The 11,792-nt window shown below is 61.9% G+C and overlaps 1 protein-coding gene across 3 annotated transcripts; it reads left to right on the top strand.

Moving 5' to 3' along the window:
* The first annotated feature begins 1,354 nt into the window (after window positions 1–1,354).
* ZNF414 (zinc finger protein 414) lies at window positions 1,355–10,368 on the top strand. 3 transcript variants are annotated; one of them, XM_064637487.1, is made up of 9 exons: window positions 1,355–1,475; window positions 6,276–6,405; window positions 6,960–7,055; window positions 7,135–7,242; window positions 7,447–7,552; window positions 7,765–8,306; window positions 8,659–8,709; window positions 9,252–9,407; window positions 9,934–10,368. In XM_064637487.1, exons 1-9 carry the CDS (start codon window positions 1,446–1,448, stop codon window positions 10,008–10,010), a joined length of 1,296 nt encoding a protein of 431 aa, XP_064493557.1. In that variant the 5' UTR covers window positions 1,355–1,445; the 3' UTR covers window positions 10,011–10,368. The 3 variants fall into 3 exon arrangements, with proteins under 3 accessions (XP_064493557.1, XP_064493559.1, XP_064493558.1); XM_064637488.1 differs by lacking the exon at window positions 1,355–1,475 and adding an exon at window positions 1,787–2,146; XM_064637489.1 differs by lacking the exon at window positions 8,659–8,709.
* Window positions 10,369–11,792: the final 1,424 nt, after the last annotated feature.

Here is an 11,792-nt window from a genome sequence, read left to right as displayed (position 1 = left end):
CCGCCCTTCCCTCTCCCCCCCTCCGGAGGAAGTGACGACAGCCCTGATCCCACATGGCCCTGCCTCAGCCTCACATCCCAGCCCTCCTCTTCCTCTCTCCCGCTTCCCGCTGCCCCAGCACAGACCTGCTGTCCCACAGATGGGACCCCAGGGTGGGGGTGGCAGAGGGCAGGAATGCGCTGGGATAGGCAGTTCCCCATGACCCCACACTGAAAATGGTTCTTGCCCCCCAGCCCCAGTATGGGGTTTTACCACCCCTGTGGTCCTTGGGGTGATTTTTCCTCCAAATCACAGGTTTTCAGGATCCTTGCACTGCAAAGTTTTTTTTCCTTTGGTGGGGGGGTGGGAGCAGGCAGAGCCTTTGTTTTTATTTTAATGAAAAATAATGGCTTTGGAAACTGGGGATTTAGGAAACTCCTTCCTGCACGTTCCAGCCCTTCCTTGGGACTGAAGTGGGGGGAATGGGGGCAGCACCCCAGCAGTGGGTGCTGTCAAGTGGGATGTTCCCACTCAGCCCTACAGGCAGGTAGGAGTTGGAGCAGCTCAGGCACTCACTGGGATGTTCCAGAGGGCTCCAGGGGCTCTGAGGGGCTCACAGGTCTCTCAGGAGTTTTGGGGTCTCTCAGGAGCTCCAGTTGTTCTGAGGGTCCTGGAGGCCCCAAGGGGCTTGGGTTGCTCTTGGGGGCCACTCAGGAGCTGACAGGGTGTCCCAGGAGTCCAGGGTGTTCCAAGGGTGTCCCAGAGGGCTCTGGGATGCTCTAAGGGGGATCAAAGTGCCCTGAGGGGTTTGGGGAGCTCCAAAAGGCTTGGGGCGCCTTGGGATGCTTCAAGGGGTCCAGGGCTTCCCAAGGGGCTCAGAGTGCTCTGAGGGCTGTGGGATTCCATGAAGGTCCCCAGGATGCCCTGAGGATTCAGGATGAGACTGCTTCAAAGCCCTGAGATGCTCCAAAGGGCCTGGGATGCCCTAAAACCTCCAGGATGCTCAGAGGCCACTGGGATGTTCTAAGGCCCCAGGATACTCCAAGGCCCCCAGGATGCTCCAAAGGCCCTGGGAATGCTCCAAGGCCCCCGGGATGCTCCAAGCCCCCCAGGATGCTCCGAAGGTCCTGGGATGCTCCAAAGACCCGAGGATGCTCTGACACCACCACCACCCCCCCTCAGATGTTCTGAAGCCCCGGGATGCTCCAAGCCCTGGGGATGCTCCGAAGCTCCCGGGATGCTCCAGCCTCCCTCGGGCGCTGAGATGCGGAGTGACTGGAATCACCCGGGAAAAAACAGGCGGGGGGGGCACCGGGGCGGGGCCGGGTTCCGCCCCGCGGCCCCCGCTCCCCCTTCCGCACACTCCTTCCTCCCTCCCCCCCGCCATCCTCCTCCTCCTCCTCCTCCTCCCCCCGCTCTCGCGACAGCTCCGCACAGAAAATGGCCCCGCGGCCGCCCCGCCGCTGATGCGCGACCCGGGCGGCGCCGCAGCCCCGGTACGGCCGGGGGGGACCGGGAGGGCCCAGGGGGAGCGCCTGGCACTGGGGGGACCGGGGCAACGAGGGGTGACGGGGGGCGGCACCGAGAGGGGAGCACCGATATTGGGGGTTCGGGGCATGTACCGGTACATGGGGGGTGTGCCGGTATCGGGGCATGTACCGGTATCGGGGGGTGTACCGGTATGGGGAGTGTGCCGGTATCGGGGGTGGAGCGGCACAGAGGGGATGTAGAGGCACCGGGGGTGGACCGGCACCGGTGGATATGCCGATATCGGGGGGTGTACCGGCACCGGGGGGGAACACCGGACACCGACGGGAGCACCGGACACCGGTCCCCCGGGGGGCTGGGGCCGGCAGGGAACCGAGTGGGGGGGCGTCACCGGGAAAGGAGCACCAGCACCGGTGTCGGGGGATGTACTGGCAGCGGGGGTACCGGCACAGGGGGGCTGTAGCGGCACCGGGAGTGGACCGGCACACAGCGGGTGTACCGGTATTGGGGGCTGTGCTGGCACCGCCGATTGTGATGTACCGGCACCGGGAGCTGTCCTGGCGCCTGGGACAGTATCGGCACCGGGGATATACCGGCACGGGGGGTGCACAGGCAGCGGGGGCTTTACCGGCACCGGGGTTAGAGCAGCACCGGGAATGTACCAGCGATGGGGAGAGAGGTACCAGTACGTGAGGCGTACCCCAGCGTGGGGGCTGTACCGACACCAGGGGCTGTGCTGACACTGGGCATGTACTGGGCAGGTACCAGTAAATGGGGTGGACCAGCACTGGAAACCTGCTCCTGAATGGAGCTGAGACCTGACCAGGTGGGTACCAGCCATGGGGCTGCTGCCCACGCGGGCTCCAGATCCGTGTGGGTGCTTCCCGTGGCTCTGCTACCCCCAGGACTAGTAGCCATGGCTGCCCATGGGGGGCTACAGAAACCACTGCCCATGGGGGGCTACCCAATGGGGCTGGAACCCATGGGGTTACCTGTGGGGCTGGTAGCCCAGGGACAGCTGGCCAAGGAAGCCACTAGCCCCGGGTCTTTGCAGGCCTGTGTGGCCCGTGGGAGCACCAGGGTGCCCCAGGTATCCCAGGATGCACCTGCTGGGTTCTCCCCATGGTCCCTCCACATTCCCACTCCCGTGGGAACTGCTTTGTTGCTGTCAGAGACGGGAGATGCTGCTGCTGGAGCAAGGGGGCTCTTGGCCTTGGCTGTGCTATTAACTTGGCTGGAGCCAGCCAGAGCTGCTGCTCAGGAACAGCTTTATCCAGGCTCAGGGATGAAGCTTCAAACTCCCCAGTTGGCTCCCGAAGGGAAAGAGGGTTTTTTCCAGCTGCAGAGCTGATGTAGCTGTGGGTGGATCAGCCAGCCATGGGCAGGCAGGTAAAGGTGGGCACCAGGATGGTGTGGGGGCAGGGGGGAATGGCAGCAGGGCTCTTCCCCATTCAGTGGCTTGGAGCAAGCTGGGGGGATGAAGCAAGCTGGGGGGGGGAGATGGCAGGGACCCCTGGGCTGCCCAGAGCAGCTTTGCAGGAAGAAAGGCCTCAGCTGAGCTGCCCCCACATCCACCACAGGGACGTGACACCGAGGCCACGCGTGAGACTCAGCATTCACCCCCATGGATGCCCATGCTGTCACTGGGCTCAGGGTGGGCTCCACAGGCTCTCCAGGCAGATTCTCTGAGTTGGAAAGCAGGGAAAACACCCTGGGAGGTGTAAAACACCAAGGCAGAGGCTTTGCCCCAGCCCACACCGGGATTAGGGCACCCACGTCGTGTCGGGTATCACAACACCACGAAAATACCCAGAGCTTTTTCCCCCCACCAACACCCCAACTCTCTGAGGGCTCCTTGTGATATCTGAAGGCACCAGGAGGATTCACAATGTGTATTTTAATGTAGGACATGGGTTTGAACCCGGTGGTGGGGGCTGGTGGCACGGGCAGGAGCGGTTGCCGCTGGCACAGCCGGAGCTTCCTCCCTCCTCGCTCGCCGGCTGCGCGATCACATGAGCCCCTTGTTCCCAGCCTTTGTCTCGTAGGAGACGCTTGGGGAATCCTCCTCATCCTCATCCTCTGGCCTCAGAGCGCACACAGAGATGCTCAAATCGGATTATTTGACCCGTTTATCCTCCCTGGGTGGGTTTATAGAAGTCTTGGAGATGTGGATAAACCCCCCGGATCGTTGGAGGGAGATGAGCTGTATTAATTATTCACTGATTCAGCAACAGAGCCTGCTCGGGGTGACCAGCAGCTGCAAAGCCTCCTACTCACCCTCATGGCTTAAAGGATTTTTTGGGATCCCTGTTCACTGCAGGGGTTGGGGTGAGGGGGTTTGGTGTCAGCAGGTTTTTGGGGAGACTGAATCTGTGGCAGGAAAACCCTGGGAATAGTGACAGGTGGCTCTAGGATTTGAGTTTCCAGGGCAGGCTTGCACTGGTGTTGAGGGGGGTCAGATCTCTGAGGGAGTCATATCACTGAGAGAATCACATTTCTGGGGGCATCCCATCTCTGGGGGAATCATGTCTCTGGGGGAGTCACATCTCTGGTGGCCACAGGAGGTCACTAGGGACAGTGGCAGGTCAGCGGCTCCTGGACCAGAGTGTCGCTCTCAGGGTTGCAGAACAGAAGGTCCTGGAGGATGGGAAGTGTTGGCCACTGTCCCATGGGAGGTGACAAATGACAGCAAGATGATACAGGTGCCACCTGCTCCCCAAAAACCCATCCCTGGGCCGAGCCCAGCGCAATGCTGCAGTTGCCACCGTTGTGTCCTCTGTGTGCATCCTGCCTGGCCTCATGGGATCTGCCCATAGCATCTGCTCAGGAGGCATTTTCCCAGTGGAAAAAAATCAGCTTAAAATGCATCACTGGGGTATTGCCTGTAACGGGGAAATGGAGAGAGGCGTCAAAGAGGGAGAGGAGGGGGGTTCCAATGTCCAAAGGCACTGCTGGGTTTGACCCTGGAGCACCAGGAGCTCCCTGCCCAGGAGTTGACAGCCCTGCTGCGATGCTGCTGAGGAAGAATTTCCTGGTTTCTTGGAAAAACTTCCTTGTGCTCCAACTGAGCTCCTGGTGCCATGGGTGTCCTGCTCCTTTAAATGGCTTGTCTGGCGGCCATCAGTGCCCTGGGGGCTGTCAATCCAGGCAGTGGCAGCCAAGATTGATCCAGAGCCAGTGATTCCAGCAGGGAAGCAGGAAGCTGGTTCACTGATCTCAAGGACTGACATTGCCAGGAAATGCTCCAGCAGCTCTGTAGCTCCAACACTTCAGGTACAGACATCCCTGAGCAGGCAGACACAGTGCTGCCTCGACCCTTTTAGTGATTTCTGCCCCAGAAGAAGATTCCCAAGACTTTTTTTCCCAGCAAAAACTGCATTTCCCCCTGATAAAACAAAGCTCCATCAAAGCTGCTGTGAAGTTTCTGCTCAGTGTTTACCCAGAGTCACACAGAGATGAAGGATGGAGACGGAGCATCCCCTCCAGCCAGGGCTGGATTTCCCCTCCTGGGACACAATCAGTCCCAGTCTTGCCCCACATTCTCTGCTCCATGGCCAACTGATCCCGGCCTCGGTGCTGATTCCATCCCAAAGCCACCGAGCTGAGAAAACAACAACAAAAAAAGCAACACAACCCCCAGAAAAAGCCTGGAGCCTGGGGGCAGCCACAGGAATAATCCCACATAGATTTCCCCCCCCTCTGATTTGTTGCCCGCTGGGCTGCAGTCCCAGTGTGCTGGGTACTGCAGGAACAGCTGCTGAGCCTGGCTTGGCCAGGCTGAGCCCTGCTGGGTGAGACCCCCCGGAGCTGAAAGCTGGGAGAATGCCTCTGGAGCAGATGATAGCGGGAAGGTCTGGCAAGGCTGGGAGGGATGGGATGCACCATCCAGAAGAGCTGATCTCCAGGGAGATGTTTCCTTCAGGAGTCATTGAGCTCTTGGGGAAATATTGACCTTCTAAATAATGGCCAATGTGCTCGTGGCAGCCACTCCACAGCCTCAGCACTGATGATATTATTATTATTATTATTATTATCATTATCAGCTTTATTATCATTATCAGCATTTTTACCATTTTTATTATTATTATTTTAAAATTTTGTCATTATTTTCAGCATTGCTTGTTATTTATTAACACTGTTATTATTACCATTATTATTATTTCCTTTTTCACTTCGACATTAAGACACTATTCAGAAATCTCCCAAAGTGGGGGCTTTTTTTGGATCCTTCTCACTGGGAATTAGTGTTTGGCTTTTCCATGTTGAAGCCTCGTGCCAAAGTGTGCTGAGGCCAAGCCAATATAATTTTGGTGACCAGGAACTGTCCCCACATGCCAAACAGCATCTCCTGGTCATGCAGTGGAACCTGCTCCCCTTGGCTGGAAAACCCTTTGGAACTGTGGGAGGAGCATCCAGTGAGATCCCCCAGCCCAGCTGGGAGCAGGGAGGGGCTGAAGCAGCTCCAGCAATCCCTTCAGCCATGCCTTGGCCTGTAGTTTGGGAGGAATTTTTGGATATACAGATGCCATGGGCTGGGAACAAAGCAGGATCCTGGTAATGCCTGGAGGGGGCTGTGCAGCTGAGGGGGCCTTTGGGGACTTTGTGGATCACCCTGGTGTGGGAGAAGCAGGAGGGGACAATGAAGCTCCGAGTCCAAAGCCCCCCCAAGCAGAGACACTTCCAAGGCCCCTTGAAGCTGGGATCTCCTGCTGGCTTGGTCCCCAGGGTGGGAGGTCTGGTCTCAAGGCCACAGGGCACTGAGGGGAGGAGGAGGAGAATCTGACCTCTCGCCCTTGCTCTCGGTGCAGCATCACCAGGAGGAGCCTCCGTGGGCACATCCCTCACCCCGTGCCCTGCACCGCCAGGCCATGAAGACAGAGAAGGACGAGGCTGTGCCCACCTTCTCCCTGCGGGGTAAATACGGTGGAGAGGGGACAGGTGAGTCCCCTGTACCACGGGGTGGGGGGTGGGGAGAGGAGTCGGGGCAGGAGCAGGAGGAGAAGCCTTTGGTCCCATTGCTGTGAGGTCTCTTTGGCCACATCCCGCCCCAGAGATGGCTGGGAGCGCCATGGGGATGTGCACAGGTGTGCATGGATGTGCTTGGATATGCACAGGTGTACAGGGAAGGTACAGGATTCTTGGGGTGTCCTGTGCAGGGCCAGGAGTTGGACTCGGTGATCCTGGTGGGTGCCTTCCAACTCACCCTATTCTGTGATTCTATGAGTGTGCAGGGATGGCCCAGGTGAACACGTGGCATCACCCAGTGTGTCCCAGTCACCACCAGGCTTCACCTTCACATCAACAACTTTTCCTGCAGGAAAGCCCCTCCCAACTCTCACACCCTGGAGGGCTCCAGCCCCTCTAGCCCCCTCCAGCCACACCTCCCATACCCTCCATTGGCTGCCCCCCTATTTTTGAGGGAGGGAGGAGGGCAGAGGGAGGTGGTTGGGCAGGGCTGAGCCTTGTCGCTGTCTCATGGTCTCTCCCCACAGGCTGCAGTGAGGTGGCTCTGCCCGGTGCCCCAGTGTTGGTGGCTGGAGGGACCCCAGCCCAGGACCTGCGGCCCCTGAAGCGCAGACCTGTCCCAGGTGAGCCCCAGCCCTGCCCCAGGGAGGGAACAGTGACAACCAGGGCAGGAACGAGGCCAACGGATCTGTCTCCTTCCAGGGAAGCACTACCAGTGCTCGAGCTACGGCTGCAAACTGGCCTTCCCCAGCATGCAGGAGCTGATGGACCACCTGAAGGTCCACTACAGACCCACACAGTCCCTCGAGGGTAAGGCCAAGACACCCCACATGCCCCTTTTTTTGTCTGGGAGGGGGCAGAGCGGGGCTTGAAGCAGAGGCAGTACTGGTGGTGGTGCTGGTACCTCTAGGAGATGGGAGTTAAGGGTGGTGTGGGAAGTGCTGCAGACCCACCAGTGGGGCTGTTCCCAGCTGGGATGTTGCTGAATCCCTACCTCTGAATTGCTTCACTCAGGCAAAACCTTCCACTGCCCCACGCTGGGCTGCACCGAGACCTTCCCCAGCATGCAGGACCTCATGGCCCACATGAAGGTGCACTACAAGCCAAACCGCTACTTCAAGTGAGTCCCTCTGGTCCCTGTCCCCATCCCACTTCCTCCCTGGGGGGCACCTGGCTGATCCCAGAGAGCCCTGAGCACGTGGGCTCCCACATCCACAGACCCCGATCCCAGCGGCAGCCCCCGGGGTTGGAATGGGGGTGGTGTGGAGGGATCGTCATGGGGGTGATGTGGAGGGAGCGCCACCACTGAGGGTGCCTCCCCAACCCCCCCAGGTGTGAGAACTGCCTGCTGCGCTTCCGAACACACCGCTCCCTCTTCAAGCACCTGCACGTCTGCTCCGACAGCGCCAGCAGCCCCGCGCCGCCCCCCAGAGCCGACAAGCCCCTCCTGCCTCCTGCTGCCTCCGCCGTGGACAAGGAGCCCCCGGCCAAGCCGCACACCGAGGGGCTCCCCAAGCTCCCGCGTGCTCTCCCACGGCCCCTGGAGAAGGAAGCCCTCCTGCCCGGCGCGGACTCTGCCGCGGCGCCGGCCGCGCTGCCCACCAGCCTGCCCGAGCTGCCCGGCTCGCTCGAGGCGCTGCCGCTGGTGCCGCCGGCCCCGCACCCCTTCCCGCTGCTGGAGCCCGGCCTTTTCGGCCCTTCGTCCTTGACTCGGTTCTCGGGGCCACCCCCGTCCTCGATGCCGGGGCCGTTCCTGTCCTACGTGCCCCCCTCGCCCTACGCGCTGCCCCAGCCCCCGGCGCAGCACCGCCTGCGGCCCTTCCTACCGGGCCACGGCCCCGCCGTGTCCAACGCCGTCTGGAAAAAAAGCCAAGGTGAGCGTTCGGGCAAAAAAAAACAACTTCTGCTCCCGCCTTCACCAGCAGCTCTCCCCGGAGGAGGACCCGCCGCCGCCCAGCCGAGGATCCATCCCCCTCCTGCGGAGCCGCCCCGGCCCGCCCCCCAAGCCCCGTCCCATCTCCTCCGCCCCCTCCATCCATGTTCAATTGGGACAAAGCACCGGCGACCACCAGAAAAAACGCCTCCAAATTTTCCCGGCCCTGCTGCTCCCCGGCGTGCTGGGGGTGCGAGGCGGGGGGGCCAGGCCAGGCCTGCCCCCCCACGTGTCCCCCCACCCCAGGGAGGGGAGGACCTAATGTTTGTCTTGCCCCTCGATTCCCTCCGCAGGTGTGAGTGTCAGCCCACTCCTCCCATGCTTTGGCTCAGGAGTGACTCCAGGTTAGTTTGGCACCTACTGGTTGGGGGCTGCTTTCTGTCACCGGGGGGGTTTGGGGGCGGCGGGGGGGCCACAGGGGGATGGGAGAAGCCCCACGGGGCACCACGGTGCTCCAGGGAGAGCAGAGGGGGAGGGCAGGCTCCCTCATTGTTTTTGGGAGCCACACAGAGAGGGAATGTGGCCCAGGTAGGCTCGGAGGCAGGGGGGTCGCTGGCTGTGCCCCCCCAAAGCCCCCCAGCCTTGTCCTGAGGGCAGAAGCAGCAGGATGAGGAGCTGCAGCAGCTCCGTGGGCTCCAGTCCCCCCAGTCCTGAGGCCAAACTGGAACCCTTTGCTCCGTGTGGCACGGAGAGGAGACACAAGGGGAGGTCGTGCCCAGGGGGCACAGCCTCGCTCCCTGCTCCCAGATTTGAGGTCCCTCCCTCGGGAAGGGAACCCCCCGTGCATGTAGGGCTGGGAGCCCCCGGCCCATCCGAGCCCCCCACGGCACCCGGGAGCGGCCGCTGGGGGTGATCCCTGTGCTTCCCTGCCCGCCCGTCCTTGCAGGGCACTCCTCCAACAGCCGCATCGTGTGGGAGCACACGCGGGGCCGCTACTCCTGCACCCAGTGCCCCTTCTCGGCCGCCTCCCGCGAGGAGATGACCCTGCACATCGAGGACCACCGCAAGAACCCCCCACCCGGGCGCCTGGACGCCGAGATGGGTACGGAGGGGACCCCGAACTGCCGGGATGCTCGCGGGAATGGGGTCAGTCTGTCCCGCAGGGATAACGCGGATCCTCCTCCGTCTGTCCTGGTGGGGGATGACCGGCCCTGGAGTGGATCCTGGGCTGCAGCTTCTGCCCCCGCCCCAGCCTGTTGCAATGCCCCGGGGTGGGGGGGGGTCTATGTCCCCTCTCTGTGCCCTCTAGCCTCTGGTCCCCCCCAGCCCATAGGAATGTTCCTGGCGGAGGCAATAAATGACCTGGAGAGGTCTGCGTGCCCTCCCAGTGCCCTCCTTCCCTGTGCCCCCTCCCCTGCAGTAATGCCTCTGGCGGTTTGTGTGCCCCCCAGCCCTTTGCCCCCCAGCCCGCATCAATGACCTGGAGGGGTCTGTGTGCCCTCCCAGTGCCCCCCAGCCTCTTCAATGCCCTGGGGAGGGCCATGTTCCCTCCCTGCAGCCCCCAGCCCCCGAGCCCCTGGGTACGAGGGACTCCACAGTGCTGACAGCTCTCCCCCCTCTCCCTGCAGATTTCGGGGTGGGTCTCGCCTCCTTCCACACCAAGATGACGCCGGAGATGGAGAACTCCCTGTACTCCCAGCTCTGATGCCCCGGCTCTCACGGGACTGCTCCTGCTCCTGCTCCTCCCCATCCCTCCCCCCGAGCCGGGCGGGGGCACCGCCCAGCCCCTGCCACTGGGCTGGGACAGGGATCCCTCCCTGGGCACCGGGAGCACCCCCAGCCCAGCCCGGGGTGCCAGAAGGACGGATGTTTCCTCTGGAATTTTCTCCCCTCCCTTTTATTTTCGGAAACTCTTAAGCACCCGAACCCCCTCGTTCTCCCTCCCCCTAAAGGTTTCATTGCTTCAGCCCCCGTGGCTCTGGTAGGAGCCGGGTAGGTTGCTCAGGAGTTAGTGGACTTCTCTGGAATGAAACCTCGGAATAATAAATGGGAATTGTACAGGAGTGGTGGCCGGGAGAGGCTCTGTCAGTGCCTGTGGTGGCTGGGGGTGAGGGGAGAGTGGGGCCACCCCTAAGGATGCCCCTCCAAAACTAAAGGTGAGGAGATGGGGGAATACAGGGAAGTCTGTGTGTCACTCTGCTCTGGGCAGGTCTGGGGAAGAGGAAGGTTTGAGGAAGGGAAAGGAGGTGCTCCCTTCCCCCTCAGATCTGTCAGCACATTGCAGACCATGAAGGGCTCCTGAGAAGCAGAGCTGGAGCTTCTGCCAGCTGCATCCCAGCACCCAAACTTGGCACCCAAAACAGGGTGGGACCCCAGCCCCCTGCCAGCCTCGGTGCACAGGCAGAGGTGCCAGGAAAAGGGCATGGACAACCTTTGGGGTGGAGTAGGGCCCCTGTGCCCGGCCCTGAGGGGGCTGCACCCCCCGTGGGAGCCGAGCGGCCGCACATTCCCAGCCCGGGGCTCCCCAGGTCCTGCTTTGCCTGATCCCATCCCAGCAGGGTGAAAAGTTTGCTCCAAACTGGTTTGGGGAAGGCGTGCTGGAACATGCTGGGATGTGCTGGTGCCCACACTGGCCCTGGGATGGGAGTCGTGGGAGCATCGGCACCCCCTGCTCTGCACCCCGGGGTCGGGGGCTGCTGCAGCCCCAGGAGGGGACACAGCCCTGGGATAGGCCTCAGGGGGTCCCCTTGGCCAGGCTGGAGATCCCTTCCTCCTGCTGGGATCCCTGCACATGGAGAGCAGCACCCTGGGATGCCCCAGCTCTCTCCTGCTGTCACCCCTGTATTGGGTGGGCTCATGGCATGGGGGTCTGTGCCCCTGTGCCCTCCCCAATCCAGCACAGACCCTCCCTCACCCCGGTCCTGAGCAGGAGGGTGGACATACTGAAGTGTCCCTCAGCTGTAGCCCTGGCTGCTGAGACCTGACAGAGCGACAACTCATCACAGAGCCGGTGCAGAATCAGAGCCCTGGCGAGGGGAGGGACCTCCCAGCCCCCAGAGTGGGGGGGCACTGTGGCACTGCCACAGCTCCCTGCGGGCACAGGCAGCTTCCCTGGCCCCCCAGCCCACCCTGCCCTGCTGAACACCCATATTCCTCCTCCAGGGCAGGTGCCCACCCCAAAAGGCAGCAGTGGGACCCTTCCCAACCTGTCCCTGATCCTGATCCAGCTACAGCCACCTCCGAGGGCAGAGAGGGTGGGTTCTGCAGACACATCCCTGCTGGGACTCCACACCAGGATGGTCTGTGCCACCCCACAGCAGAGCCTACCCCACCCCCACCAAACCCCCCATCCAGGGCTCAGAGCCAAACCTGGGGACATGGGACACTCACTGCTCCCAGGAGACTCAAACTTGCCCCAAACCTCCCACTCTGAGTACTCCTGGCTGTTCCCATGGCAGAGGCAGCCAAGACAACTCCCACTGCAATG

Source organism: Pseudopipra pipra, chromosome 27 (genome assembly GCF_036250125.1).
Source record: "Pseudopipra pipra isolate bDixPip1 chromosome 27, bDixPip1.hap1, whole genome shotgun sequence".
In the NCBI taxonomy this organism is placed as follows: Eukaryota; Metazoa; Chordata; class Aves; order Passeriformes; family Pipridae; genus Pseudopipra; species Pseudopipra pipra.
The sequence above is the reverse complement of the archived record's forward strand: the minus strand, read 5'-3'. Positions and strand labels throughout refer to the sequence as shown.

Coding starts and splice junctions, on each gene's coding strand:
- ZNF414 (XM_064637487.1), top strand. CDS start 1,446: ATGCGCGACCCGGGCGGCGCCGCAGCCCCG. Junction 1,476..6,275: donor CGGGCGGCGCCGCAGCCCCG/GTACGGCCGGGG, acceptor CTCTCGGTGCAG/CATCACCAGGAGGAGCCTCC. Junction 7,243..7,446: donor ACCCACACAGTCCCTCGAGG/GTAAGGCCAAGA, acceptor TGCTTCACTCAG/GCAAAACCTTCCACTGCCCC.